General features: G+C 58.7%; 1 protein-coding gene across 3 annotated transcripts in view; it reads right to left on the bottom strand.

Moving 5' to 3' along the window:
* GATAD2A (GATA zinc finger domain containing 2A) overlaps positions 1 to 23,513 on the bottom strand; it is a 52,055-nt gene that overhangs the window by 1,813 nt on the left and 26,729 nt on the right. For 2 of the 3 annotated variants that reach the window (XM_054175103.1, XM_054175102.1), the window contains exons 2-10: positions 22,115 to 22,190; positions 14,710 to 14,981; positions 9,096 to 9,225; positions 8,301 to 8,432; positions 6,583 to 6,672; positions 4,134 to 4,265; positions 3,016 to 3,183; positions 1,986 to 2,262; positions 169 to 458 (exon numbers count right to left, since the gene is read on the bottom strand). In XM_054175103.1, coding sequence (XP_054031078.1) covers positions 169 to 458; positions 1,986 to 2,262; positions 3,016 to 3,183; positions 4,134 to 4,265; positions 6,583 to 6,672; positions 8,301 to 8,432; positions 9,096 to 9,225; positions 14,710 to 14,972 — 1,482 coding nt within the window. In that variant the 5' untranslated portion in view covers positions 14,973 to 14,981; positions 22,115 to 22,190. The remainder of the gene's footprint in view (positions 1 to 168; positions 459 to 1,985; positions 2,263 to 3,015; positions 3,184 to 4,133; positions 4,266 to 6,582; positions 6,673 to 8,300; positions 8,433 to 9,095; positions 9,226 to 14,709; positions 14,982 to 22,114; positions 22,191 to 23,513) is intronic. The other variant, XM_054175104.1, reaches the window with a different exon arrangement.

The raw sequence follows: 23,513 nt of genomic DNA, 5'->3' as shown, positions 1-23,513 counted from the left end.
CAGCTTCAGCACCAGCCCCCAGGTGTCAGACCCCACTGCCACCAGCCTGGCTCCGCGCTCCCGCTCGGCCGCACCCCCGCGGCGGAGCCCAGCTCCCGCCACAGCTCCGTCGCCTGCAGACCCCAGGAGCCCTCCCTGCCAGCAGGGTCGGGGGGGAAGGAGCTGTACCTGTTTGAGGGAATGGTGCTGCACGATGGAGTCTGCCTTGGTCTGCCCAGGGGACGCAGCCTGCTGCAGTATCCTCTGCTCGATCTCCTGCTCCTGCTGCAGCGCCTTGACGAAGGCAGCCTTCAGCCGGTTCGTGTGCTCGGCCTTCAGGGCCTTCTTCTGGTTGGAGGTCATGCAGGTCTCGCACATGATGGTGCCGTTCTTCTCCTCCCTCCAGCGGCAGGTGAAGTCAGTCTTGCACTGAGCGCACAGGTAGGGCTCCCGGGAGGAGACAGCAACGGAGACTTTGCCTGCGGGGCACAACCAGCTCGGCTCAGCTCAGCTCGGCTCAGCTGGGCTTGGCTCAGCTCAGCTCGGCAGCTCAGCTGGGCTTGGCTCAGCTTGGCTCAGCTCGGCTCAGCTCAGCTCGGCTCAGCAGCTCAGCTCAGCTCAGCTCGGCTCAGCTGGGCTTGGCTCAGCTCAGCTCGGCAGCTCAGCTGGGCTTGGCTCAGCTCGGCTCAGCTCAGCTCGGCTCGGCTCAGCAGCTCAGCTCAGCTCGGCTTGGCTCAGCTGGGCTTGGCTCAGCTCAGCTCGGCAGCTCAGCTCGGCAGCTCAGCTCGGCTCGGCTCAGCTCAGCTACGCTTGGCTCAGCTCGGCTCGGCTCGGCTCAGCTCGGCTCAGCTCAGCTCGGCTCAGCAGCTCAGCTGGGCTTGGCTCAGCTCGGCTCGGCTCAGCTCAGCTCGGCTCGGCTCGGCTCAGCTCGGCAGCTCAGCTCAGCTCAGCTCAGCTCGGCTCAGCTCAGCTCGGCTCGGCAGCTCAGCTCAGCTTGGTGGCTCAGCTCGGCTCGGCTCAACTCGGCAGCTCAGCTCAGCTCAGCTCAGCTCGGCCCAGCTCAGCTCAGCTCAGCTCCAGCAACACAGCAACACAGAGGAACCTCACCCAGGCCCCACCGAAGCAAACCCTCCCACCCACAACTCCTCAGCCTGACGCTGCTTGCATCGCTCAGTCTTTGAGCTCCCCACCTCAGCCAGTGTCTGGGTGCCCAGCACAGGCTTCTTCAGGGGCTGGTGAGAGAACTGGGTAGGGATGGACGAAGAAGTGGTTGAGTCAGCTGCCCTCACTCCCAAGGAAGACATTGAGTGAGGGGCTGGAGGGGGTCCAGGGAAGGGCAGCCAAGCTGGGGAAGGGTCTGGAGAACAAGGATGGCTGAGGGGAGACCTTCTGGATCTCTGCAACTCCCTGCAAGGAGGTTGGAGCCAGGTGGGGTTGGTCTCTTCTCCCCAGGGACAAGTGACAGGATGAGAGGAAATGGCCTCAGGCTGCCTCAGGGGAGGTTTAGGTTGGACATGAGGAGAAGCTTCTTCACTGGAAGGGTTCTCACAGCCTGGCCCAGGCTGCCCAGGGGGGTGGCTGAATCCCCAGCCCTGGAGGGGTTTCAGAGCCCCAGGGCTGTGGTGCTGAGGGCCAGGGCTCAGCCCCAGCCTTGGCAGAGCTAGAGAATGGTTGGGAGTGGAGGATCTGAAAGGCCTTCTCCAAGCCAACCCACTCCATGACTGCATGCCAGGGAGTGGCAGCTCTGGGGACCATGTGGTGCACTCAGGAACCTTCCCAGTGCCCAGCCTCAGAAACCAGAACCTTTTCTTTTTCTGCCTGCTTTTTTTGGACTCTTAAATCAAACAGCCTGGGAGCTACCCAAGGATGTGAACCCTGGATGTGGCAGGTGTGTCACCCTGGGGTGACAGCTGAGGCACCCCGAGCCCCCTGCTCCCTGCCGCTGAGGGCAAGCCCAGGCAGGGACTCCCTCGCCGTGGAGCAACACCTGCGGTGCTCAGTCTCACCTTGAGTCTCCAGCAAGTTCTGCACAACTTCTTCCAACCCAACTAAGTAAATAAATTCATTATTAGCTGCACTGGGCAGGAAGTTCATCTCTGGTGCAGGAGGCTTGGGAGGAGGGATCTCCAAGAGTGTCTTCTCCAGCTGCTTCCTCAAGGCAAGCTTGGCAGCGGCTTGGCGGCTGGCCGGGGACTCGGTGGAGTTGATGGAAGCGGCGCTGGTGGTGGTGGCGTTGGCCTGAGCAGATGTCACTGTGGTACCTTTGATTGAAGTGGGGGAAGCCTGGGAGGGGACAAGGACACAGCTCAGGGACCAGCAGCAGAGGGGATGGCACTTTGGAGACACCAGCTGGGAGGGAGGGAGGGAGGGAAGCGGCGCTGGCTCCGTCTGCCTGTGGCGAAGGTTGGCTGCTGGTGGCCCCCAGAGCTCATTGCTGCCTCTGATTGCCAGCAGTGTGCTGCTCCTGGCCAGGAAGGTCAATGGTCCCCTGGGGGGCAAGCAGGAGAGTGTGGCCAGCAGGCTGAGGGAGGTTCTCCTCCCCCTCTACTCTGCCCTGCTGAGGTCACATCTGGAGGACTGAGTCTAGTTCTGGCCTCTCCAGTTCAAGAGGGCCAGGGAACTGCTGGAGAGAGTCCAGCAGAGGCTGGGAAGCTGCTGAGGGGCCTGGAGCAGCTCTGGGAGGAACAAAAGCTGAGAGCCCTGGGGCTGAGAGCCTGCAGCAGAGCAGCCCCAGAGCTGAAGCCTGGTGAGCAAGAGGCTGGGGCCAGGCTCTGCTCAGTGGTGCCCAGGGACAGCACAAGGAGCACTGGGCACAAACTGGAAGCCAGGAGGTTCCATCTGAAGAGGAGAAAGTTGTTTGGTGTGAGGCTGCTGGAGGCCTGGGGCAGGCTGCCCAGAGAGGCTGTGGAGTCTCCTCCTCTGCAGAGCTTCCAACCCCTCCTGGGCACTGTGCTCCTGGGCAGGCTGCTGCGGGTGCTGCTGCCTTAGCTCAATGTGCTCCTTTGAAGGGCCCCAACCCCCCCTGCCAGGACTGACCTGTGGGATGTTGACCAGCAGGCTGGTGTTGGGGACGTTGGCCACGCGGATCAGGCCCTGCTGGATGATCCTCTGCCCCTGGATCTGGACGCTGGGCACCGAGGCGCGCGGCGCCAGCAGCAGCGGGGGCGGCCCCGTGCTGGAGTGCTGTCTGATGTTGTGGATTTGCTGGGGAGACACAGAAATGGGCTGCTGGGATGGGTGTGGGGAAGGAGGTGGAGGGTGGAAGTTGGGATGGGATGATGTGAGGCAGGCAGGGAGTGCAAAGGGTTGAGAATGAAGAAGCCTGAGACTGCGCAGGTGCCACGGGGGGAGATGCTCCTGAGGCCAGCGGCTGCCAGCCACAGCAGCTGTCTCAAGCAGTCAGGGAAGGCTCTGGGATGGAAGGGACCTCTAGAGGTCATCTAGTCCAGCCCAAACCATCTGAGTTTCTGAGGCAAATCTCTTGCAGAATACACAGGTGGTTTATTTTAATGGCAAAGGACCTCCACAGGTCCCTTCCAACCCCACCTTCTGTGGCAGCTGGAGAGGGACTTTGTACAGAGCCCTGCAGGGACAGGATGAAGGCTGATGGCTTCAGACTGGAAGAAGCTGGCTTGAGATGAGACATGAGGAAGAAATTCTTCCCCATGAGGGTGCTGAGGCCCTGGCACAGGCTGCTCAGAGCTGTGGAGGCTCCAAGCCTGCAGGCTGGATGGGGACTGGAGCAACCTGGTGTGGAGGAACCTGGAACTGAATGACCTGGAAGGTCCCTTCCAACCCACAGCATGCTGTGACTCCAGGAAGTTACTTCTCAGCATGAGGTTTTAGAAAGGCTCCTAAGGAGCAGCTGGAAGCTGGAACTGAACTTTCAGAAGGTAAAGCAGCTGCTGTGGCACAGCTCAGAGAAGCAGCTGTGGCAGGATCCTGCACCACCACAGGGCTTCCTTGCCCAGCTGGGACAGCAGCTCACACAGGACTGAGTGCTGCAGGATCTGTGTCGTGGGTGAGGCAGCAGCAGCACCTCTGGCTGTGCTCCCTCCTGCAAGAGCTCCTCCAGACAAGCAGAGATGACTGAGCAGGGAGCTGAGGTGTGTTCAGGGGAAGCAGAGCAGCTGGAGCCCATGGCAGACACTCACCTGTGCTCCCCTGACCAGGGGAGGCATCACTATCTGCGTGCTCTGCTGGCTTCCTAGCTTGGAAGAACTCTGCTGCCCTCCCCGGACCAAGGGAGGAGGGATAACAGTGCCTGGGAGACGTGTAGAGGAGGTCTGCAAAAGAGAGAAGGGGGCTCCTGAGGTGGTCTCATCCTGCTGCAGCTCCAGGCCATGCTCAAGCAGCTCCTGAAACCTCAGGCAGCCATGGAGATGTGGTGCCAGCCTGGCTGCCTGCTCAGGGACTGCTCTCTCTCATCCTGCACAGAATTCAGAAGGTGAAGAGCAGCTCTGGGAGACATTTCCACTGCCCTCCCACTGCTGGGACACACCACAGAGGCACAACAACCTGAGGAGGAGGAGGGAAGGGGGGACACAGTGCAGCTCTTCTCTCTGGCTGGTGGGATGGATGTGGCATCTGGCTGGAGCCAAGGGCAAGGCTGCAGGACCAGAGGTGGCCAGGCTGCTGCAGGCAGTGCTCAGAATGATTAGTAAGAGGGAGAAAGAAGAGAATTTGGGCAGGGAGTGAGGGAAAAGGGAAACACAAAGTGGAGTCTTCCAGGGGGAGCATTGGGCAGGGGAGCTGGAGATGCAGGAGGGTGGGGAAGGGAGCACTGGGCACCTGTGTGTGTGGGAAGAGAAAAGAGAGACAGGAAAAGGGGAAAGCTTCAGACAGTAACAATGGGAGAGGAAAGGAACCAGGCCACAGAAGGCTGGAAAAATGTAGCCTCTGGGGGCTGCAGGCTGCATTCAATCCTCCAAGCTTCTCATGGTGCTCTGTGAGGTGCTGGGGTCCATGCACCACTGCCAGCCCTGCACACTGCCAGCGCTGGGTGAGGGCTGCTGAGGAGCAGCAAAGCTCCCCAGGGGCTCCATGCCCCTGGCCACCTCCCTCACTCAGGCCCCCAGAAGACAAAACTCCTGCAAGCACCAAAGCTGCCAGAGCTGAGCTCCCAGCTGCACACACAGCTCCCTGCCTGCCTGCTGGGGAGCTAAACCCTCTCTGGGTTTGCCTTTCAACCTGAAGGCCAAATGTTCACTCCACTTCTACTCCAAGTGTCCACTCCTGCTCCAAGTGTCCACTCCTGCTCCAGATGTTAACTACTCCTAAATGTTGACCCCACTCCTGCTCCAAATGTCCACTCCTACCCCTGAATGTCCACTCCTACTCCTACTCCCAGGCATTAGTAGAGGTTTTAGAGTCAAGCCAAAGCAGCTGGAGGTTAATTTGCCCAAACACCAACAAAAATGAAGAGAGAGGAACTCCACTCCTGGTTCCTCAGCTGCCTTCTCTCTGCTCTGTCCAACCAGAGTTTCACTGAAGGGTAAACTCTTGCTTCAGTTCCTCTGGAAGTGCTGTCCCTGCCCCAGGGAGGAGGTGGCTCCAGCTTGCTCTGACCTGGGGCAGTGTCTCCTGAATGGAGAGCAAATGCACCACCCCCAGCCCCTTCCCTCAACTACAGCCCCCTGGAGGGGGATCCTGAGACCAGGAGCTGGCATTCAGCAGGGGGAAGCAGCTTTGTGCTGAAGCACTTGGAGGTTTGTTAGTCAACAACCCAAAGTGGTTTCAGTTCCAAAGTGAAACCAGAGCCTGGGCTCCAGAGCCAGGTGAGGCTGACAGATGTCAACCACCTCTGCATTTGGCTTTTCCTTCCCCAGGGCTTTGCCACATTTCATTTCCTTTACTCTGAACCAAGCTCCCTCCTGCCACCAGGAAGAGATTCTTCCCCAGCAGGGTGGCTGAGGTGCTTGGGGCAGGTTGCTCAGAGGAGCTGGGGAGGCTCCAAGCCTGGCAGAGTTGAAACCCAGGCTGGATGGGGCCTGGAGCAGGCTGGGTGGTGCTTGGACTCAACCACCCTGAAGGTCTTTTCCAAGCAACCCAATTCCCTGATTCTGGTGCAGCAGGAGCTGTCTCCAGCCATGGAACTGCATGATCCTGATGGGGCTCTGAGCAACCTGCTCTGGCTGGGGATGGCCCTGCTGGCTGCAGGGGGGTTTGGGCTGGAGGAGCTTGAAGGTCCCTTCCAACCCCAACCTGTGCCACACAGCCACCGAAGGAGCTGCCTGGCTCTTAGTTAACCTCCCTGAGGGCACAATTAAGTCTCTTGAAGGTACAGTGAGGGGCTGCCAGCAGCCAGAACTCCCAAGGCATCCTCCTTCACCACAGGTCCTTAGTCCTGGCACAGATCTCATCACCAGCAGAGTGGATCAGGAGGATCAGCCACTGCAAAACAAGCTCCTGAGAGCCCTCCTGCTTGCGTCCCCCACGCCAGTCCTTCTCACAGAGCTGCCAGTGGGGGCCTGGGGGCAGTTCAAGCCAGGAATCTTCCCCCTGGCACCAAGCCATGAGCACGAGGGGCCTGCCTGCCCTGTCCTGTGCACCTTCTCCTCTGCTCCATGCCCTGAGCCTGCCAGCCTGGCCCTCCCCACTGACCTGGAGGGTTGCTTTGCCAGCAGGAACGCTCTGCGGTCCCCGCACCAAGGGCGGAGGGGTGGCCACAGCACTCCCAGAGGAACCAGCAGGCTGGAAGAGGAGAAAACAACAACAACAAAACAGAAAGAAGAGCAGAGGAGGGGAAAAGTGTCAGCAGAGTCACAGCAGCTAAGGCAACAGAGAGTTTTTACCTCCCTGCAGCTCAGCAAGAGAAATCTCCAAGGGTTGTGGCTCTCCCCCTCCCCCAGGCACCTCAACATGCATCTCTGGGGGAAGGGATTAGGAGGTGAGGAGAGAGATTAAAGCAGGCAAGTAAGAGGCTAGACAGCAAGAGCAGAGCACTCCGGCTAAGAGCCCACCTCACTCTGACCCACCCTCATCACCAGCCTCACCCCATCTGTGGCACCCAGTGATGGGATGAGGGCAGTGGATGCAAACTCAACCACAGGAGGCTGCACCTCAACAGGAGGAGAAGCTGCTTTGGTGTGAGGCTGCTGGGGGCCTGGAGCAGGCTGCCCAGAGGGGCTGTGGAGTCTCCTTCTGGGCAGAGCTTCCAAGGCCACCTGGCTGTGCTCCTGTGTGACCTGCCCTAGGGGGCCCTGCTTTGGCAGGGGGGTTGGACTGGGTGATCTCTGGAGGTCCCTCCCAACCCCCAGCAGTCTGTGAGTCAAGGATTCTAATGAGCTTCAAGCACAATGCAGAGGCAGAAGAAGACCTCAGGGATGAAGGAGCTTGGGACAGGTCCTTTCACCTTCCTTAGCTGCCACAGACTCATGGCTCAGGTGAGCAAGGCAGGTACCTGGCATCAGCTGCTGAAGCACTCACAAGTCCAGGAGGAAGATGCCAAACCACCAAAACCAGCCCTGGCAACTGGATCAGCACCCAGCTGGACTGGGAAGTGCACTGCAGCCTGCACCTCATGCCCAGCACAAAATCCAGCACCTCAGCTGGAAGATGAAAGGGTTTAGGTGTCCCCTGACAGCAGGTGGGGGCTCACCAACCTCCTCTGCTCTCCTCCTGCCACCCCCCACCTCCAGCCTGCAGTGCCAGCCTGAGAGTGCTGGGAACTGCTCTGGCACCAAAAAAAGTGGCTTTTCAGCTGGGTTGTGCTCTCCTCAGACTGCACCTGGTGCCAGCTGCAGTGCAGAGCTGGGCTTCTGCCACACAGCACAAACACAGCCCCTGGCCACCAGCCCCCAGAGCCTGGGCTTCAAACATCTGAGCTCCACCTGTCAGCAAGAACCTCCTCCAAGGGTGCTCAAGGCCAGGCTGGATGAGACCTTGAGCAACCTGGGCTAGAAGGAGGTCTCCCCTGCCCATGGCAGGGATGCTGGAACTGGATGATCTTGAAGGTCCCTTTCAACCCAAACTATTCTATGTGAATGTATGAAAAACCCAGGCCAGGCTGCAGCCCCCAGGCCAGGCTGCAGCCCCCAGGCCAGGCTGCAGTCCCCAGGCCAGGCTGCAGCCCCCAGGCCAGGCTGCAGCCCCCAGGCCAGGCTGCAGCCCCCAGGCCAGGCTGCAGTCCCCAGGCCAGGCTGCAGCCCCCAGGCCAGGCTGCAGCCCCCAGGATGCCATCAAGACTTCAGGACAAGTGAGACTCTTCCTTCAGGAGCAATCTTCTGCTGCACAGCTCATGACAGCTGCCAGCACTACTGAAATGTTGTCCCCTCCACCTGCAGGGCTGAGCTGCTGAGCACCTGCAGGCAGAGCAGTACCTTCTGGGCAGTGGTCTCCTTCTGGATTTGGCTCTGCCTCAGCTTCTTCAACAGGACCAATTTTGCTTCCTCTAACCGTAGCTCCTCCTTGAGCTGTTTGATCATCCTCTCACGCTCCTCAGGGCTGCTCTTCTGCAGGGCCAGGGGTGGGCAATGCAGCAGGGGAAAAGAAGGCATCAAAGAGGTTATGAGAAGAACTCACAGCAAGGGAGAAGGCTGGGAGGGGATCTCAGTAGTGGTCATCAGTATCTGAAGGGTAGGGGGCGAGAAGGGGGCAGGGTCTGCCCGCTGGCAGGGCAAGGGGGAACAGGCACAGAGTGGAAGCCAGGAGGTTCCATCTGATCAGGAGGAGAAAAGTCTTTGGTGGGAGGCTGCTGGAGCCCTGGAGCAGGCTGGCAGAGAGGTTGTGGAGTCTCCTGCTCTGCAGAGATGCCAAACCCACCTGGAGCTGGGGAGGGACTTTTGACAAAGGCTTCCAGCGCCAGGACGAGGGCCAAGGGCTTTGAGCTGGGAGAGGGGAGACTGAGACTGGAGAGCAGGAAGGAGTTCTACAGAGTGAGGGTGGGAGGCTCTGGCACAGGCTGCCCAGGGAGGCTGTGGCTGCCTCCTGCCTGCAGGTGTTCCAGGCCAGGCTGGATGAGGCCCTGAGCAGCCTGTGCTGGTGGAGGTGTCCCTGCCCATGGCTGAGGAGGGAGGGCTGGAACTGGATGATCTTGAAGGTCCCTTCCAACCCAACCCAACCCAACCCAACCCATTCTATGGCTGTATGAAGAGTGTCCAGCCAAGGCTCCTCACCATCAGTGCCTCTGTGTTGGTCTCTTTCAGTGCCAGCTTGGTTAAGCCATTCATCCTGGGGCTGGAGGGCTCGTTGTCCGACAGCACGATGACGTCCGGGGAGGGCACTCGCTTCTCCCGCTTCAGGTCACTGCAGGGCCAGAGCAGAAGGGGCAGAGGGTGAGCTGGGGAAACCAAGCCACTGCCAGCATGGCCAACCCAAACCCCTCCACCATGGGGGAGCTCAGTTTCTGCTCTCCTTAGGGCTCCTGAGCTTCCCAGGACAGAACTTGCCCAGGGCAGCGGTGGAGTCCCCATCCCTGGGGGCTTCAGAGCTGTGGTGCTGAGGGCTGGCAGTGAGCACTGGGTTGGACCTGATGACCTTCAAGGTCTTCTCCACCTTAACCAACTCCATGATTCCAGGAAAACACAACTCAAAGCCAATGCCTTTGGCAGGTGAGTGGCAGAGCTGGAGGGACGCTGAGCAGTGTCCTCTAGAGGGCACAGCAAACCAGTGAACCACAGCCCTGCAGCTGGGCTGCCTCCCAGTTCAGAGGGCCAGGGGGAAGCAGCTCCAGTTTGTTCCTGCACCTGAAGGCACCACACCGGCTCAGGTCACTCTTAGCAGGGACATAACCCAGCTGGGCCAGGCCCTGACTGGCTCAGGAGCCTTCTCCAGATGGAAGGGGAAGGCACCAGCAGGATGAGGCCTTTGGAGGGGACAGCTCCATGGGAGGGACTGAAGGAGTTAGCTGCTGGCTGCTCCTGCTCTGTGCTGGAGTCCCTGATGGAAACCAGGGAGAGCTGAGCTCCCTGGAAAGCTGAGATCCATGGAGGTGGAGCTCTGAGCATCCCTGCAGCAGCTCACCAAGGCCTAGCTCCCCCCTCTGAGCCCACCCCAAGAGCTGCAGAGTCAGCCAGGAGGGGCTGCAAAGGCTCTGAAGGGGCTGCAGATGACAACTGGCACCAGGCAGCCTTGGTCCCCTCCCTGGGCAGCAGCCAGCAGCTGGTGGCACTGGGAGCTGCCAAGAGGCCATGCTGGAGCTGCCCTCCCTGAGCTGCTCCAGACCAGCTTCCCTCTGCCCAGCTTTGCTGAACCTGCTCCAGATGGCAGCACCCAGAGCAGGGCCACCACGGCTCATGTGACACCCCTGGCACGTGACCTGGCACGACAGAAACCATGGCAACGGCCTGGCAACGGCCTGGCAACGGCCTGGCAACGGCCTGGCAGCAGCTGGGCCCAGCCTGACCTTCATTTTGTGAGGTGAGGCCCAGGTGCTGCTGCAGAAAATGGAGTGGCCATGGCCAAGGGGCTCCAGCACCCCTGGCTGCTTGCCAAGGGCTGCCTGGGGACCTCAAGAGAATAAGGGAGAAAGGGCCAAGAAAAGCACCAAAAAGCTGCCAGGAGAGCTGGGCAGGGGCTGCCCCCACGGGCAGGGGCTGCCCCCACGGGCAGGGGCTGCTGTCACAGGGCAGGGGCTGCTGTCACAGGGCAGGGGCTGCTGCCCCCACGGGCAGGGGCTGCTGCCCAGGGCAGGGGCTGCTCTCACAGGGCAGGGGCTGCTCTCACAGGGCAGGGGCTGCTCTCACAGGGCAGGGGCTGCTCCCCAGGGCAGGCAGCAGCAGGACAAGGGGCAGGGGATTGGAGCAGGGGAGATCCAGGCTGGACATCAGGAACAAGTTCTGCACAGTGAGGCTGGTGCAACCCTGGAACAGGCTGCCCAGGGGGGTGGTGGAGGCTCCCTGCTGACATTCAGGGGCAGGCTGGATAGAGCTCTGAGCACCCTGCTCTAGCTGGGGGGGGGGTCCCTGCTGCCTGCAGGGGGGTTGGAGAGGATAACCTTTGAAGGTCCCTTCCCAGCCCCTGCATTCTCTGCTGGATGTGCTCAGCAGCAGGGCTGAAGGAGGTGGCACAGGACTGAGCTGCAGCCATGCAGAGCAGGCCCCTGCCCAGCAGCCCTGCACAGAGGAGCTGGCTTTGCTCTTTTGTTACCCTGTGTGTGGAGCAAGAAATCCAAAGCAGATGTCTCCAAATCAGGCAGACAATGGAAACATCAGCACTTGCAGCAAAACCCTGCCACCAGCAGCTCAGAATTCAGGCTGAGTGCCCCCAGCCTCTGACCTTCATCCTCTGGAGCCATCAGGCAGATCCCTCAGCTAAATAAAGCCTTGGTTCCATTCTTCTCCCTTCAGCTCTCCTAAGTGCTGCTGTCTCCAGCATTTGCTCTCTGTGCTGGAAGATGAAAGCTGCTGCCCAGCTCCCCCCAGCCAGGCATCCCCAGCCCTAAACCACAGTTTAATGGGGAGTCAATCAAGCACAGACCTCCCACAGCCCTGAGAACACTGAGAAAAGGGCCAAGGTCCTCTGCCCAGGGATATGGTGCAGGGGTGGCCCTGGTGGAGCTACAGAAGGGTTGGACTTGATGATCTCAAAGGTCCTTTCCCAGCCACAGAGATGCTGCAAAGCCCCAGGGCACAAGGGACGGTCGTGGCAGGGTGGCCAGGAGCTTCCCTCTGTGTCCTGCAGCATCCTGGAGCAACCAGAGACCCCAGGAGAAACCAACCCAAGCCCCCAGCCACCTGCCTGTGGGACACTGCAGTGCTGTGTGGGGCTGAAGGAAAGAGGAAGGGCAGGTGGCTGAATCCAGCCCTGGAGCTCTGCTTCCCCCCAGCTGGGCCAGAGGAAGTCAGGAAGCTTTTGTCTTGCTGACCCAGCTGAGGCTGTGGAGTCTGCTTCTGTGCAGAGCTTCCAACCCCCCCTGGCCCCTGTGCTCCTGGGCAAGCTGCTGTGGGTGCCCTGCTTTGGCAGGGGGTGGGAGTGGGTGAGCTCCAGAGCGAGGGTGGGGAGGCACTGGCACAGGCTGCCCAGGGAGGCTGTGGATGCTCCCTCCCTGGAGGTGTTCAGGACCAGGCTGGATGAGGCCCTGAGCATCCTGGGGCTGGTGGGAGGTGTCCCTGCCCATGGCAGGGGGCTGGAGCTGGCTGATCTTCAAGATCCCTTCCCACCCAACCCATTCCATGGCTCTTGTGTACAGAAGGGGAAGAGAACATCCCAGGAGAGATGGAGAAGAGAGCAAAGGGAAAGCAGAGCTTGACAGCACAGTAAGAGGTCAGGATCCAGCTCAGCTGGGCAGATTCCCTGCCTCCAGCACCCATCCTGGTGTAAGTCAGTGTCCTCACAAGCAAAACTCTTGCCATCCCACTGCAAGTGAGCCCTGGCCTGCAGGAGAAGGCTTCCCCTTCCTGCCCTCCCTTCCCAGAGTGGGGCTGGGATAATGACACAGCAGCAGAGCCAGCTCCCAGCAGCGCCAGGCAGCGAGGAGCAAGGCTTTGGGTTGGCCTTGTGTGACCTCTCCTCAAAAGCCTCCCACCACTACAGACTTGCTTCTGTTTCTCCTGGCACCAGCAAACCTGCTCAGGGCAGATCCTATTTTAAAGTTTGACTTCAAGGTTTAGAAGGAAAACCAAAAGCAGCCACAGAAAGCTGCAGAGTCTGAAGCTGGAGGCAGAGCTGCTGGAGGCAGAGCTGCTGGCAGCTTAGTGCTGCAAACCCTGGATGGACATCAACTGATGGCAAGGGCTGGAGCAGCTCTGCCCTGGGCTGGGGCTCTGCAGCCTGCAGAGGAGAAGGCTGCAGGGGGACCTCAGAGCTGCCTGGCAGTGCCTGAAGGGATCCTGCAGGAAGGCTGCAGAGGGAATTTCCCTGAGGGTAACAAGGGGGAAGGGTTTGGAGCTGAGGCAGAGCAGGGTTAGAGTGGAGCTGAGGGAGAAGTTCTTCAGTGTGAGGGTGGTGAGAGCCTGGCCCAGGCTGCCCAGGGAGGCTGTGGCTGCCTCCTCCCAGGGGGTGTTTCAAGGCCAGGCTGGATGAGGCCTTGAGCAGCTGAGTCTAGCTGAGAGCTGTCCCTGTCCATGGAGGGGGGGTTGGAGGGGATGAGTTTGTCACAGATCTCTGAGCTCCCTTCCAACCTGAGCCAGGCTTGGATTCAATCAGCTCTCCCCCAGCTCCACAGGGATCACTGCTGGGCCACCTTTCCCAAGGCAAAGATGGTGTCTGCAGTTCTGCAGGCATGAAGGTGAAAAGCCCAGAGCCCAGCCAGCACCAAGCAGGAGCTCTACCCAAGAAGGCTGCAGGGGGTGAGGCCTCTCCAGCAGCTGCTCTTTGTGTTTCTCATCTCCTCAAAAATCAGCACAAGTGCTTTAAAGACACAGCTCTGGTGAGAGCTGGCAGGGAAACTGCTCTGAAGATCAAAGGTTGGGGAAGGTGAATCCCACAGCTCAAAACCCACACAACAGAAGTCCTTATGAAATGGAGATCCACCTCCCCTAGCAGTGCCAAGTTTATTCTTCTGGAGGAGAAGCAACCAGACTCAGCCTGAGACAAGAGGCCTCCACCTCAGCCTGCAGTCACTTGGAGGTGTTTGCATCCCAGCTGCTCAGTGCCACATTGCTGCTCCAGGAGAGGAGCTGTGCAGGGATTGTGGGCATGGGCACCATGCAGGAACAGACCCCAGAGCCTGGAAGGGCTCAGGTTGGAAGGGACCCCAGAGATCATCTACTCCAACCCCCAGCCATGGGCAGGGACACCTCCCACCAGCCCAGGCTGCTCAAGGCCTCATCCAGCCCAGCCCTGAACACCTCCAGGGAGGGCACAGCCACAGCCTCCCTGGGCAGCCTGTGCCAGAGCCTCCCCAGCCTCACTGTGAAGAATTTCTTCCTAGCATCCAGCCTGGCATTTTGAGCCCAGCTGGTGCTGGGTGAGAAGGAGCAGGGGCTGGGTACAAAACCAGTGGAGGAGTTCTGGGAGTAAGGAATCTGGGCCATGGGGAGCTGGAGCAGTGCAGGTCTGAGGTGTGAAACTGCAAAGCCCAGATCTTATCAGGTGCTGAGGAATGCCTGTGTGGAGGGGGCAGGGGTGGAGGGCTGCTCCTGGGTGCTGCCTTTGATGCTTGATGGCAGTTCCTCCCTAAACTTTAACCAACTTCTGCTGCTTGTCCAAGAGAAACTCAGCTGCAGGAGCCTTGCTCACTGCACCCAAGTGGAAAACCAGAGCTCCTCCAGCAGCCTGGGAGAGGGCAGGTGACAGCTTCCAGCTTTCTCCATCAACCTGCTGCCAAAGGGACAATGAAAAGTTCATCAAGTCATGGAATGGTTTGGGCTGGAAGGAGCCTTGAAGATCATCCAGTTCCAACCCTCCTGGCAGGGTCACCTTCCACTAGACCAGGTTGCTGAAGGCCTTAATGAAGTCAGCCTCACCAGGAGGAAGTAAGGCTGCAGTTAAACCTCTGGTTAGCCAACCAGAAGCTGCTCTTCTTCCTCTCTCCCAGCTCCATCACACCCAACCCTCTCTTCCTCACACAACTCTCAACCAGTGGCTCAAAAAATGCATCTCCTGCCTTGGCCACTCTCCTGCTCCAGAGGATGCTTCTTCCCTCAGCTGCTCAGCAGACACCAGGAGGGAAGTTCCACAGGAGCAGCTACTGAAACCTGCAGTGAAGAGCCAGAGCCGTGGCCCACACCTCAGCTTTCCACCCTCTCAGCATTCCAGCAGGCAGAGAACTTCTCCCCTAAGCAGCAGCAGCAGCAGCCCACACATCCCCTCTGCTGCTGGCCCAGACCTTGGGGGTTTGCAACTCACCCTTTTGAGGTACTCATGTCCACAGGCTCATCTCCAGTCTGCACCTCCACCTTGATGGTTGCTTTCACCTCTCCACCTTTCAACAAGCCTTGCACTTTGCCAGCTCCAGGCTCTGCTTTGATTTTCATGTCCCCTTCAGCATTTAAATCTGTGCCTAAAAGTCCTTTCTCCATTTTCAGCTTCTTGCTGTCCACATCGTTGTGAGGGACCTCACGTTCTAAGGCTCTCTTTTGACTCCGTGTCCTGCATGCTTCCTCTGTCATTGTGAGGCTCTGGGTGAGGGGAGGAAGAGGAGGAGGAGGAGAAGAAGAAGAAGAAGAGGAGAGAGGAAACAACAAATGAGTTCAGCTGGACAAAAATCCTCCCTTTCCAAAGAGGACAAAGTCCAGGTTGCTGCAGAAGAAGCTCGGGAGGAGCAATAAAAGGGTTTGCAGGGTGCTCTCAACCCACCCTACCTGCAGCCCTGCAGCCAGCAGCACCCTGGGCTCTGTGTTCAGCCAAAGCAACCAAACACCCCCCCAAAAACCAAACCAAGGTGTCCAGAGCTCCTGAAGGACCTCTCCACAGCACGGGGGGGAGGGTGGAGATGACCTAAAGGATCTCTCCCCTGTGATGGGAACCTCTCCATGCAAGGTGGGGGAGGGTGCAGACGGCCTAAAGGACCTCTCCACGCTGGGGAAGAGAGGACCTAAAGGTTCTAAAGGTTCTTTAGGTCCTTTAGAACCTTTAGGTCCTCTCTTCCCCCCGTGACTGGGAACCCCTCCAGACTGCCCCCAGCTCTTGACAGCAGTGGAGTTAGGACTTTCTTCTCTCCTGGAGCAGCAGCCAGGCTGCTCCCAAGGCTGAGGGAGCCCAGGCTCGTTAACCCCTTAGCTGCTGGAGCCGGGCGGGGGGCGGTGGTGGCGCTGGCGGGGTTGGGACACCTGGAGCAGGGTGGTACCTGCGGCCACCCACCCGGGCGGCTGCCGAGCTGAGTCAGGCTTTGATCCCATGACATCATTGGGCTCCACATGACCCTTCCCAGGATGCAGCCTGCGAGACAAAAGCACTTTCCAGAAACCAGTCTGAGCCGGCAGCAGGCAGCGGGGCCAGCCCCGGCACCGGCGGCAGCCCTCCTCCTCCTCCTCCTCTTCCTCTTCCTCCCGGGGCAGCCGCTGTGCTCTGCCCCTCTGGCAGGGGCCGCGGGGCGCTGCCGGAGGCGGCGGGGAGCGGGGTGCGGGGAGAGGCAGAGCGCTGCCCCCTCCCCCCGGCCCCCTCCCCCCGCTTCCTAATTGCATTAATTAACCCCTTGTTAACCCTTGCAGCTCTTCGCTGCCTGCACGGAGTTGTTCGCAGCCTTCCTCCCATGCGGCTGGCTCCGGGGTGTGGGCAGAGGCAGCGCGATGCCACACCCCGCCCCCACTCCGCCTAATTTCATTAATTAACCTCTGATTAACCCTTTGGGCTCCTTCTTGCCTGCCCCTCTTCATTTATTTACCCAGCTACTTACTTAGTTCTTTATTTACTTCCAGCCTCCCTCCCGGTTTGCTTTTGGGCTGGAGGGAGAGGCAGAGAAATGCCACCCCTGCCACCCCCTCCCCTTTCCTAATTGGTTTTAATTAATTAACCCCTCATTAACGCGTTATTAATTTATTTATTTAACCCTTTCCTTAATTATCAATTTATTCATCCATTGAGCTGCTTCTTTCCAGCCTTCCTCCCGACCTGCTTTGCTTCAGGCTGGGGGGGAGAGGCAGAGAAATTCCAAGTCCCCCTCTCCCCTTCTCCCCCCCCCCAATTAATTAACTCCTAATTAACCCTTTTAATTACTTTATTCATGCATTTCTTTTATCCACTTCTGTATTTCATTTATTCTTCTACTGATTTATTTGCTTGCAGCCTCCCCCCCAGCTGGTTTGCTTTGGGGGTGCAGGGCGAGGCAGGGAGGTTCCACATCCCCCCTCCCCCCCCTTTCCTAATTGGTTTTAATTAATTAACCCCTTATTAACCCTTTCATTTCATTTGATTCATTTATTTGAGTCATTTGTTTATTTGCTTGCAGCCTCCCCCCCCAGCTGGTTTGCTTTGGGGGTGCAGGGAGAGGCAGGGAGGTTCCCCATCCCCTCCTCTCCCCATGCTTTGTTTCAGTTAATTAAAGCCATTAGCAGCACTTTCATTAATTTATTTCGTTTATCCTTTTATTTATTTAATCCTTCACTTATTTATTTCTCCAATTCTTTGTTTATTTGCAGCCTTCCTCCCATCCAGTTTGCTTTGGGCTGGAGGGAGAGGCAGAGAAATTCCCAACCCCTCTCTTCCCCTCCTTTCCCCCTCCTCCCCCCCCCTCCCCAATTAATTAACCTATTATTAACCCTTGCATTTATTTATTTAGCCTCCTGATTTATTTGTAATTCATTAACCCATTATTAGCCCCTTCTCTTTCTTTATTCATTTCAAGCCTCCCCCCCCAGTTGGCTTTGGGGCTGGGGAGAGGCAGGCCAATGCCACACCCCTCCCCTTCCTAATTTCCCTTAATTAATTAACCCTTTATTAACCCTTTTTAGTTATTCACTTGTTTATTTCAAGCCTTCCTCCCCGCTCTGACTGGTTAGGAGGTGTGGGGGAGAGGCAGAGCAAAGCCACAGCCCCCTCTGCCTAGTTTTGTTTTAACTAACCCATCATTAACCCTTCTGGCTAGCTCTTCACACAGCAGTTGCTGGGAAGCTGTGCTGGAGGCAGGCTGAGCACGAACAGGGCAGGCTGAAGATGACAGAGCAGCCTCCAGCACCTGAGAGCCTCCAGCAGAGCTGGGGAGGGACTCGTGGCAAGGGCTGGGGGCGCCAGGACCAGGGGCAAGGGCTGGGGGCTGGGAGCCTGAGACCGGAGAGGAGGCAGAAATGCTTTGGGGTGAGGCTGGGGAGGCTCTGGGAGGATGAGCCACAGCCAGTCCTGAAGCTTTATGGAAGGCTCTGGGGTTTATCACAAGGAATGGCAGAGCCTGGGGTGGAGCAGCCAGGAGCTGAGCAGCAAGGACTCGGCACTGAGGGCTCTTGCTGTAACAGATTAACCACCAGGGCCAATTCAAGGCACTTCAGGCTGGCCCATAAAAGACAGGCAGCAGCCTGGGCTGCAGCTCATGGCAGTGCTCAGCCTGGAGCCTGCTCAGAAATTCCTCCATGCAAAGACAGCAGGGAAAATCCCCAACCCTCCCCAGCTCAACCTAGTTATGCCAGCCCAGCAACCACCACCTGTGCCTGGCATGCCACCTGTGTGCTTCCCATGGGGGAAAGGGGCAGAGCTCTCCTGCCATCCTCTAAAGCCTTCCTCCCTCCAAGGAGCAGAGCAGCAAGGCCAAGCAGGCAGCCCTGGTTTAACTCAGGCAGTGGCCAGGAGGGTCCTGGTGCCACACAGCCCAGCAGCCACCTGGCTCTGGCTTGAACCACGGCAGGGAAAAGTGACAAAGGAGGAAAAAACTTCCCCAAGAGTGGGGAAATGAATTCTGTCAAGCTGATCTTTCCAGGTGTGAGGTCCAGCCTGGAATAAACTCCAGCAGCTGCAGAAGCTGTGCCCAGCTCAGCCAACTGGGGTGGCAGCTGAGCAGGTTTGATGCAGCAGAGAACACTGCCAGGGTGCACAAAGCCAAAGCCACACTCAACAACCCCCAGCAGCACTGCTGCTGAGGGCACCTCCACTGCCCCCCAGCACACCCAGAGCCATCCACATCACCTCCTCTCCTGCTCCTGATGTGCAACTTCCTCCTGCCAACGCCAAGGAGCCCCCTCCCAGAGCAGCTCTGCACAGCTTGCAGTGAAAGAGAACTGAAGTTGAAGCAGATCCCAGAGCTGTGCTGGAGCCATCAGCAGTGCTGGTGAGGCTCTGGCAGCAGCTGTGGGCCCAGCACAGCCCAGCTGCAGCCAGGCTCCAGTCCCACTGCAGCCACACACTGCCCCATCGGCTACGTGATGGGAGCCTCCCTTGGGTAGCCAAAAGCAGAGATCAACAACCCTCTGCCCCAGCAGGAGCTGGAAACTTTCAGAGCAAGTGAGGGGAAAAAGAAAAGGGAAAAAAAAAAGGAGAGGAGGAGGGGAAAGGGAAAAAAACAACAAGAACAAGAGAGAATAAAAAGAGAAGGAAGAGGAGGGAGGGAGGGAGGAGGAAAGGAAGAGGAGGGAAGAGAAACAGAGAAGAAAATGAAGAAAAAGAAGAGAACAAAAAGGCAGTGAAAAGGCCAAGAAACAAAAATAGACAAGGAAAAGAGAAAAAGAAGAAAGACAAAAAGCTAAAGAAAAAGTAGTGGGGAAAAAGCATTAAAGAAGATGAAAAGGAAGACAAAAGAGAAAGAAGAGAAGAAAGAGAGGCAAGGATGGAGAGAAGGAAGCAGGAAGGTTAAGGCACATCCAGAGCCCCTCAGCCGAGTCCCTTCTGCAGGCAGCTGGCCACAAGCAGCCCCTCCTGTGAGCACAGCCCCTGCAGCCCCCTTGGACCATCCCCAGGCTCCCTCCTCACAGCACCCAGGGATGAGTTGCTCCCAGCAGGATGCAAAGAGCTGCAGTGGGAGGTTGCAGCTGGGCTGGTTTCCTTGCTGTGCCACAGCAGTTGTTCTGGGGTTTGGTTTGTTCCCCCCTCGTGCCAGGAGTCAGCTCCCCTGGGCCAGGGCAGGAGAATGCTGCACACTGCCCTGGGTGGCTGCAGGGTGCTCAGCTGCCTTCATGTGCAAGTGGGGACCCTCCTGGGGAGCCCAAGAAACTTCAGAGAGCCAACCCAAACTTTAGAAAGGCAAAGGAAGGAGCAGATCTGATTGTCCTGAAGGCTGAATGAAAGCAGCAGCAGGAAGGGAAGGACACCGAGCTGCTGTGCAGGTTGGGAAAGGAGAGCAAAGCCAAGCAGCCTGCTGCTGAATTCAGCTGGGCAGCCCCAAAGCAAAGCCCCAGCCCTTGCCTGGTGAAGTGCCAGAGCAGCCAGAGGTGTGGTGCTCATTCTGTCCCCTCAGCCATCAGCATTTCCATCCCAGCAGCAGAACTGCCAAGTGCTGCACACCCCCTCCCCCCAGAGCAGAAGGGGGGTGAGAGGAAAGGGTCCCTGGGGGCAGCCCACCCCCTGCTCTCAGCTGCCAGTGGCTGAGGTGGCTGAGCAGCGCAGCCCACCAAGGGTTAAGCCCTGCCATTTTGGTGCCATTCACTGATATGTCCATTAAGGGTGTTACATAACAAAATGGCAGCGCTTAACCCTTGCCTTGCCAGGCTGCCACGCTGCTCGGCTGCCTCTGCTCCCCCGGCCGGCCACCACCACGCCTGCCCAGCCCCCTCCCCCTGCTCCCTCTCCTTGGAGCACTCAAGGGAAAGGGAAGCAAAACAACACAACAACACAAAAAAAGAGCTCTGAGTCTGCTTAGGACTTCAGCCACTGGCAATTAGCAAAGAGAAGGAGCCCACAGAAGTTTGCTCTGTGCCACACGGTGCTGGGCATCTGGAGGCAGCAAAGTTCTCCTGAGCAATCTGCCCAGCCAGCAGGGAGACCAACACACACCCCCCCAAGCCCACCCCCAACAGGCAGCAGCTGAAGGGTGGGGGGAGAGCAGCCCAGGCTGCCCCCACAGCCAGGACATCCCCAGCTCCAGAGAGGAGCACCTGCAGCGGCTCCTCCTGCACCTCCAGCCTGGCAGGAGCTGCTGTTCCTCCCCAGCACCGCTGCAGCTGGGTGCAGGGCAGCAGGAAAGGATTCAGCCCCAGCCCGACCAAATATTTACTAGAATGAAGAGATAAACATTTGCAGAAGGGAGCTGAAGCCCAGCTCTGAGCACCACAAACAGCAACTGGAGTTGTTTGGCCAGAAACAGCGACTCTGGGAGCTGAAACCTCGCTGCTCCGAGGAGTCCCCCTCCTGGTTTGTGTCAAACTCACCTTCAAAACCAAACCAAACCAAAGAGCTCCAAACGCCTCCTGGCTGAGCTTGGCTGCCAGGCTCAGCCTGGAGCTTCCCCCCTGGCTGAGGGCTCTGTGTGACAAAGAGAGAAGCATTCACAGCTCCTCACAGAACGCTCAGTGTGCCACACAGATCATGTTCAGCCTGTGGCTGGAGCTGCAAGAGAGCTGCTGCCTGCAAAAGCCCAGCTCAGTTTGCTACCTTTTGGTTCAAACCTACCAGAAAAACCTAAGCCAAAAGCAGAATTTTAAGCAATCAACCAAAGAAAAGCTGCAGGGGAGTCCCAGGGGGTTCTCCTAAGTGCCTTCTCCCAGCCTTGCTCTGGAGGATCCAGCCTAAACAGCATCCAACCTTCCCTTCCCAGCCCTGCCACAGGGACACTGATTGCCTCTGGCTCTCCGTGGAGCCTGATTCCCAGCTGCAGCTTTGAGGGACACACTGCACGGTCCAGGATGGAGCTGGTTCATTGTCCCCCCTCCTCCCCCAGGGAAAACCCAACCACCCTCAGAGGAGAATGAAATCCAAGCCCTTTTGTTAAAGGACAGCAGCTATCCTCTGACTCCACCTCAGTGACCTCCTGGCCAAGAAGGTCAATGGTCTCCTGGGGGGCATTCAGGAGAGTGTGGCCAGCAGGTTGAGGAAGGTTCTCCTCCCCCTCTACTCTGCCCTGCTGAGGCCACAGCTGCAGTACCAGGTCCAGTTCTGGGCTCCCCAGTTGAAGAGAGACAGGGAAGTACTGGAGAGAGTCCAGCAGAGGGTCACAAGGGTGCTGAGGGGCCTGGAGCAGCTCTGGGAGCAGCAAAGGCTGAGAGCCCTGGGGCTGAGAGCCTGCAGCAGAGCAGCCCCAGAGGGGAGCTGAGCAATGCTCAGCAAGAGCTAAAGGAGCTGTGGGGGGCAAGAGGCTGGGGCCAGGCCCTGCTCAGTGGTGCCCAGGGACAGCACAAGGGGCACTGGGCACAAACTGGAAGCCAGGAGGTTCCACCTGAACAGAAGGAGAAACTTCTTTGGTGTGAGGCTGCTGGAGGCCTGGGGCAGGCTGCCCAGAGAGGTTGTGGAGTCTCCTGGTGTGCAGAGCTTCCAACCCCCCCTGGGCACTGTGCCCCTGGGCAGGCTGCTGTGGGGGTTGCAGAAATGATCACAGCACACAGAAGGGCTCAAGGGAGGAACTTCTGTGCCTTTGCTTCTCCTCTTGTTCCAGCCCAACAACATTGTGCAGCTGTTGTGACTGCCCAGGTAAAAGGAAGTGAAACCTCTCTGTCCCTCAGCAAGCCAGAGACATTCACCTGCTCTGGAGCAGGGACCAAGTGCTCAGTGAAAGGAACCAGATTCTGAGCCCAGCTTGCTCCTGGAGCTCCTCCTTGCTATCCTGCACGAGGCAGCAGCTGAAGGTGCAGGAGAGCAGAAGCCAGCCCCAGCCTCCCAGCCCATCTCCACGTTTTCAGCACCAAACAGAGGTGCCTGGGCAAGACCAGAGGCTCATCCCCACCTGATTCACTGCTCCTACCTGTCAGGGAAGTTCATGGGTTCCACGTGGGATCCTGGCCAGGTCCAAGGGGTTGAAAGAGACTGCAGCAAGGATCCTGAGGGAAGAGCCAAGGGCAGGATTAGGGCACCTGGTGTGATGGCCACCAACCACCTCCACCCAACCCACCCTCACTGCTGAGGCCTTAAACCCTGGTACCTGGGGGAGGGATGAGAAGCTGCATCCCACCTGGAGGGAAGGAGCTGGGTCTGAATGCTCCAATTAAACCAAAGCAGCCCACAAAGGTGTTTTGAGCCCCAGCTCCTCCTGCTCCCCACAGCCTCGGTCTGTGTGTGGTCACTCAACACTCCAGGAGGAAACAACTGCTTCTTCCCAGCTCTGCTTGACCCAAACCCCTGCTGGAGCAGCATTCCCACTCCTAACCAGCAGCTGCCCCTCGAGGGGGAAGAGGCCTGCAAGCCCTGCACTTGTGCCCGTGGGCAAGGCCACAGCAGCTCACTGCAGGCAGGTCCTGGAGCAGCCCCCTGCCACCTCCCCCCGCCGGCTGGGCCAGCAGCAGCAGGGCTCCAGGGGTGCAGCAGACCTCCACTGGGAGACACAGAGAGCCAGAACGTCTCTTCTGCTGGAGAAGCCCTTTCAGACCCTCCAGCCCCTCACTCTGCCAAGGCTGGGGCTCAGCCAGGGCCTCAGCACCACAGCTCTGAAGCACCTCCAGGGCCGGGCACCCAAGGGCCTCCCCGGGCAGCCTGCACACAGCCTGCAGCCAGCCAAACCTGCTCCCTGCCCATGAGCACACCGAGGGCAGACAGAAGCCCCCAGCCAGCAGCCACTGGTCACTCAGAGACACAGCCAAGTCCATCAGCAGCCAGCAGCCACCGCTCCTGCAGCAGGTCCACGCTGCCCCCGGGCCAGGGGCAGCTCCTGGGGCAGCTGGCAGCAGCGCTGGGCTGGAGGTGGAGCAGAGTAATTGGTGCACACTGGCTGCCAAGACCACTCCTTGGAAGCTCAGCCTCTTATTTCTGCTAAGCCACCAAGAACTGAGTCATTTCCCTCCTCCAAAAGTTGCAGGGTGATTTTCTCTTGGCCAGGAGGCAGGACAACAGCTCACCAGCTCCTAGGCTCTTCCTCTGGCTGGGGGACAAGGGCTCTGACACCACCCAGGCAGCACTGTCCCCTCTTGGGCCAAAGCCAGAGGTCAGCTTGTCCCAGCAGCTGGCAGGCCGTGCCCAGGGCAGCTCTGGTTTGTTTGAAGCAGCCCAAAAGGTTGCCACAGGTTAAGGGAATGGTGCAGAAGTGCAGCTCCAGGGCCACCACGAATGGACCCAGCACTGTGCTCCGGGCCCTGATTAGCCATCTAGAGGGCAGGTCTTGCTAATTATAGCTCATCCTATTAGTCCTAATTAGAAGCCCATTGAAACCC

The sequence above is a fragment of the Dryobates pubescens genome, chromosome 31 (assembly GCF_014839835.1).
Source record: "Dryobates pubescens isolate bDryPub1 chromosome 31, bDryPub1.pri, whole genome shotgun sequence".
In the NCBI taxonomy this organism is placed as follows: domain Eukaryota; kingdom Metazoa; phylum Chordata; class Aves; order Piciformes; family Picidae; genus Dryobates; species Dryobates pubescens.
This window is presented reverse-complemented; position numbering and strand designations above follow the sequence as displayed.